General features: G+C 34.9%; 1 protein-coding gene across 1 annotated transcript; it reads left to right on the top strand.

The window, feature by feature from the left end:
* Positions 1-1173: 1173 nt before the first annotated feature.
* Positions 1174-5028, top strand: LOC109236854. The gene is made up of 11 exons (XM_019403084.1): positions 1174-1248; positions 2019-2129; positions 2235-2438; positions 2549-2680; positions 2764-2869; positions 3102-3194; positions 3319-3564; positions 3620-3764; positions 3862-3988; positions 4163-4659; positions 4785-5028. Exons 1-11 carry the CDS (start codon positions 1174-1176, stop codon positions 5026-5028), a joined length of 1980 nt encoding a protein of 659 aa, XP_019258629.1.
* The last annotated feature ends 1175 nt before the right edge of the window (positions 5029-6203 follow it).

Below are 6203 nucleotides of genomic sequence, written 5' to 3'. Positions count from 1 at the left end.
ATTTGCAATTTAAATCTGGATGCTCTAGCTTGCAGGAGGAGTTTTTTGGGAATTTTAGATTCTGAAACTTTTTTGGGGATTTTTCAGATTGTTCAAAAACTTGTGAACTAAGGCACTAGGCATGCCTTTTATAGGCAGGAAAGGGGCAGGAAGGTTCTGGAATTCCTTCACTCATTTTCACTCCTTTTTATTTTCAGAATTTACTCATTAGTGCTAAAGTTTTGACTTGTTTCTCAAGTCACTGCACTAAACTACTGAAATTTACACTAAAGCCCTATTCTAGAAGAGTCTAGGGTGTTCCTAATCTGTTACTACAAGATTCTTTCTCTTTGAAGTGTCCAAATTGCCCTTGAACTAAGTCTAAAGTTACTACTCTATACTACTAACCCTAGTCCTCTTAAGCTTGGTCAAACGACCATGATTAATTACTCACCAATGCTGGAAATTTTCAGCTATATCCAAACAACTCTTAGAAATCCTAACAATTAACTAAAAGTTAAACTAAACTAATCATTAAAAGCGAAAATCAAAGAACAGGAACTAAACACTGTATTGACTAACAGAAAAATCACAACAAAATCCACAAAACCAAACAGAATCAACAAACGGAAAAAATATAATCAAATAATAAGAAGAAACTTACTGATTTAACCCTAGCTGAATTGACTTTGAATTTGGCCCCAAAAATAATATTATATGTTTGTTCTTTGCCAAAACAAACACATAATATCATTTTTTGGAACCATTTGAATACTGATAACCTTCGAGTCTTCGACTCAGACTTGGACTCAAACCCTTGATTCGGGATTCAAATAATTTTAACTAGCCTTGAAGGAATCCGGCTTAGGGTTTGGGAAGAGGGGGTTAAGGTGAGTCTAGGGTGTAGGTTTAGTTGGGTTTGGAGGCGGAGCCGCCACCAGAGAACAAAGGCGGCGGCTAGGGTTTTGAAATTTTGAGGAATTCCAGTGGGATTTGAGTGGGACAATGAAGGGATCGTGATGAGGAGGAAGAGAGGAGGTCTTGGTGTAAATTTGGAGGCCATTTGATGAGTTAGGGTTTTGGGTCAGGATCTTTTATTCAAGATTCGAAGAATTTGAAGGGATTCGAGGGACATGGAGTGCAGATTCGGAAAGAGGAGAAGGAGAGGAACAAGGGGTGTAATTTTGGTCGAAAATGGAGGCCGGCCGCCGCCGTGAGGCGATTTCCGGCGGCGGTTCCAGGCGGAGGAGGGTGGCGTTACGCTTCAGTGTTAGAGAGTGGGAGAGATGACCTTGGGGGGGGGGGAGGGGTAATCCGACATATATATATTAAAAAACCTAGGCAGTTCTCAATCGTTGGATCAAAAAAACCAACGACTGAGATTAGATTTAAACCAAACTACGTTGTTTTGATAAAGGGGGGGGGGGGGGCAGGACCGGGTATATGGCATTTTGGGCTTGGACTGTGGGTTTGTGAAGAGGTTTTGAGATTGGGCTGGTGAATTATTTAATCACTGGCCCAATGCCGGCCAGTCTATTTTTTCTCCCTTTTTTTTTTGATTTTTGTTAAATACAAAATTAAAAATAAAAAGACCTGATTTAATTCTAATACTAAACTAATTAATTTTCAAGAATTAACTAACTCCTAATTTCAAATAAACCTAAGACAAATTTGAAAATTAAAAGTAAGAATGCAAAAGGAACCATTTTTTGTTATTTTCTTTCATTTTTGTAATGTTAATAAACTAATAGAACTAAAAAAATATAAAATTGTGTCCTAAATGCAAATGTACTATTTTATGAATTATGCCAACTAAAAATGCACACAAAATGCAAACAAGCACAAAAATCATGCAATTAATTCCCTAAAATTCAAATAATAAAAGAAAAGTCCTAATTTTAAGAATTCTATAGGAATAATTCAAGCGAGGCAAAAATCACGTGCTCACACTTTCGTTCATTCTTATCTCATTCGAGGATGCCCACTAGACATGCAAGTATGGTTGTATGAGTGTTGCTCCTCCGTCAACACTGATATAGGCTACAAGGATTTCTAATTCAATCCCTCGCATGCTTAACTGGTCAGCTAGTAAGGGTCAGATTTGGTTAGCCGCAATTGAAGACACAATGATCAAGCCTGAATGGATGAAGGTAAACGTTTTTTATTTATGATTATACATTTACCTACAGAATATCTACAATTTGTCTACATATTCTGCCTTAATCAAGCTAATTTGTTTTTTTTCTCTCATTCAGTTCACCAGCATAAATGAATCGCCTGAAGAGCTTTCAGTTATGTCTTTGCCTGATAAAGTTGAGTACAAAATTGAAGAGGTTGAACATATTTCTGAGGATCCCAAAGTTGATGCTCCTCCATTGGAACCCAAACAATCAATTGGAAAAGAGGACAATGAGTCTATTCTTCGTAAAATAAGAAAGTTAAAAAGAGGTCTTGAGGAGGTAACATTTATTCCTAAACAGCATTGTGATGTATACATAATAGTGCATATGTTCTTTAATGTATGTTAAGACATATTCTGAAGTGAACTATGTATTTTTTTTTAATGTAGGTCGATGAAAAGATTGCAGATTTTAGGAAAGATGTCTTTGAAGAACTAGGTAGCCTTCGAGTGCTAATAAATGAGTCAGTCAACACTGTTTTGCAGGTGTTAAATAGTCGAAATGATCAAGTTGATGCAAAGGTAACATTTGAATTTTATTCATATTAACAAAACTATTTATGTCACCTCTAAAATATATATTCTAACTAATATAAAACTTTCAGTTTGCTGGGAGTTCAACCAAAAATACTGACCAACCAAAAGACAATAACAATCAGCAATTTCAGTTCACTAGTGGAGAACCAGTGCAGGCCAGCACCAGCAAAACAGGTATCTACAAAATACTCCACTTTATCTACAATTATCTATAGAATATGTACAAAATATCTACAAGTTATCTACAAAATATCTATAATTTGTCTACATTATATATACAAATAAATACAGCATATTGGCACAGCTATACAGATTTATGTAGATATTATAACACACCTACATATCTTCTTAAACTGTCAAGCCACTACTATCCAGTATGATTTAATATTTTAAATGAAAAAAACAGAACATATTGAAGGTGCACTTGGTGAAGAAAATCATCCAGCACGTGTTGATTTATATACACATTTTGAAGGCGCAGTTGATGAAGAGAATGCAGGTATGAAATTGTATTCAGAGATATTTGCTATATGTTTCAATATTTTTACCATTCTATTAAGCTAGATATACATGGTAACAATATTTTTACCATTCTATTAAGCTAGATATACATGGTGTTTCAGAGAGGGAAGATATGCATGCACAATCTCCAATTCACGGAGTGACAGTAGCAGCTCAAAGAGAACAACAGAATGAGGAAGATGACAATGTAGGTGAAGAGGCAGAGTATGTGAATGTAGGTGATTCAGAAGACTCCGGAGGTGAGAAGAAGGAGATTACACTTGATGATTTCGAGCTGCCTGATAACTTCTCCCAATTGGTTAAGCTCGGCGAGCCTATACAAGATGAAACAACACCCCTGCATCAAGGTAGAACAAGGCAGCCCGGAAAGCATTCCCGATCACCATTTCTCCCTTTATACAGTTCTAGTGGCAGCACCCTCGGTTGGACCTCAAATTTTTCACCTCAAGCACCCATTTACTAGTGTTATTGGTCAAGATGTAGATCCTGAGTTGTTGGATCAATTCAACAAGTGGTTATACCACGGTACCGACACAGGTTCAAAGAGGTTAGTTTGCACAATTTGACACTTTTATTCCAGTATTCATCTTTTACATATCCACTTCATTCAACAATTTTATTTTAATTTCTATTTGTTTATATAGGAGGAAGGCTCCGTATTCTATAAAGGACAACCAAATTAAGCCATGGTTAGATCTTGGAGTGGAAAAGGTTGACAAGAAGGAGTGGTTCTTTTCCCTGGCACACCCTGGACAAGTCCTTAATGACTCGGTAAGATTCATTGTATTTGATTTGTAGATACTTTGTAGATAATTTGTAAATAATTTGTATTCTGATTGTAGATGCTTTGTTTTATGTTTGAAATGTAATTGTAGTTATTTTGTAGTTTTGTGTAGATTATTTGAAGAAAACTTGTAGCATAAATGTAATCTATTTTTGTTGCAGCACATTAATGTTATAATGTATTACTTGAGGAAAAGAGGCAAGTATGGCCCCCACAATAAGACCAGGTTTACTACAACAGATTGTTTGTTCAAGACTAGGATTGAACAAATTTATGAAAAGTTCCAAAATTCTCCTCAAGAAAAGAAGTTTTCTGTTGTCAAACCCCAGGACATTGTAGCGAAATATATATTGGGATATAGACTACTCGCAAATGTTGCATGGAATGAAGTTGATTATGTCATCATGCCCGTCAACATTGTAGAAAAATTCCACTGGTTGTTGGTTGTTTTTGACATTGCAGACAGGCAACTTTATGTGTATGATTCCATGGTCTCTTCACGCAATCATCCTATTGTTGAATCTTGTGTCGACAAGTTTTCTGTTATTATCCCTTTGTATTTGTCATGCACTGGTTTTTATGGGAAGCGTAAAGATATCAACTTCAAGAATACAAAGGCATACATTGAGACTGTTGTTACCGACCCTCTTAATATTTAGTGGATCGTCGGAGAGATACCACAGCAAAAAGAAGGATCACTGTAACAAAAATCTTCTTTCTTTCTATACATTTAACCTTTTTTTTAATCGTTTGGTAAATATTGTCATTTTTTCATCTTTGCAGCGATTGTGGTGTATTTGTTGTTGCCTTTGCAGAGTATGCTAGTCTTGGAGACTTAATTCCGGAAGAAGACCTTTTTGATATTGACCAACATCGTAGACGCTATGGAGCGCTACTTTGGGACTATGCTAGAAAGAAGCAGGAGCATGGGGCAATTAGTGATAGTGAGGTGACAAGCAAATTGGCAAGGAGAAAATGTGCACCAGCTTTGAATGAGAAAACACGAGTCCATAGGAAGAAAAAGTAGTTGTAATATGGAACATGTAGTACAATTGTTTAGTTGATGCTAGTTTAGAAGAAAGATGGTAGACAAGTTTTTGAACAATATTGTTGTGTTTTAATTGTAGCAGACTTGCGCTACAATTATAGTAGCCTTTTTTTTTCTTATCCAGTATAGTAGTTCAAATGGAAACATTCTGTTGGTCTTTATTATTTTAGCATATAAAACCTTTCCAACTGAATTTTTATACAGTTATTCTGTCAACGCAAAAATATGTAGAGTCATTCTTTTAGCAAATAAAACCTGATCTACATTATTTTTAGCATATAACTTCTTTCTAGCTGAATTATAATCTAGTTATTATGTCAGCTCTAGCTATTGTAGGTGATTTGTATATAATTTGTATAAAATATTTAACAATGTGTTTTGTTGCTTTTATATTCATTTGTTGAATGTAAACAGTACTTGATCTACAATATTTTAGTATATAACTCCTTTCCTACTGATTTATAATGTAGATATTCTGTCAATTCCAGTTAATGTAACTTTTTTATAGTTGTTTTATAGATAAATTGCAAAAAAACATTAACTTCTATGTAAAGGATGCTAGAGATAGTAAAAAAGTGGTAGATTGTATTTATAGAAACCATTCATAAACAAATCACTCTATGAAAGTATTATCTCAATACAGAAAAACCCTAACTAACTACATTATGATCTTAAAAAACCTCAACAATTACACATCAAATTCTGTTATCCTGAACTCACCAACAATTTTTATGAAATATTCTATTAACTACATAAAATTTTATTTCTTTTTGGGTGCATTCTTGCAAGATCTTTTGTTATGCCCTTCTCCTCCGCAGTTGCCACATGAAACATTGTACTTCTTTGAATTTATTTCATCATATGTTTTGCATCTTTCTTTTTGAGGTCTTCCTTGCTGCCTCTTCCCTCCTGTAGATGGATTTACTACTTCTTCAGATATATGTTGTGGCACATTCCATTTGCTTTCATCAGGTAGGGGATTTACTGGTATTTCATAAGTACGCAATAGGTTCTTCCTTGTGNATCATCACTGTTTTCCTCACTATTTGAAATATTATTTGAACTCAGTCCATTGTCATTACACTGTTTCATGAACTCAGCTATATTTTCACTCAACCTCGAGTTTTAACTGATATTTGAACTATTGTTTGAGC

Source organism: Nicotiana attenuata, unplaced genomic scaffold (assembly GCF_001879085.1).
Source record: "Nicotiana attenuata strain UT unplaced genomic scaffold, NIATTr2, whole genome shotgun sequence".
Classification (NCBI taxonomy): Eukaryota; Viridiplantae; Streptophyta; class Magnoliopsida; order Solanales; family Solanaceae; genus Nicotiana; species Nicotiana attenuata.
The sequence above is the reverse complement of the archived record's forward strand: the minus strand, read 5'-3'. Positions and strand labels throughout refer to the sequence as shown.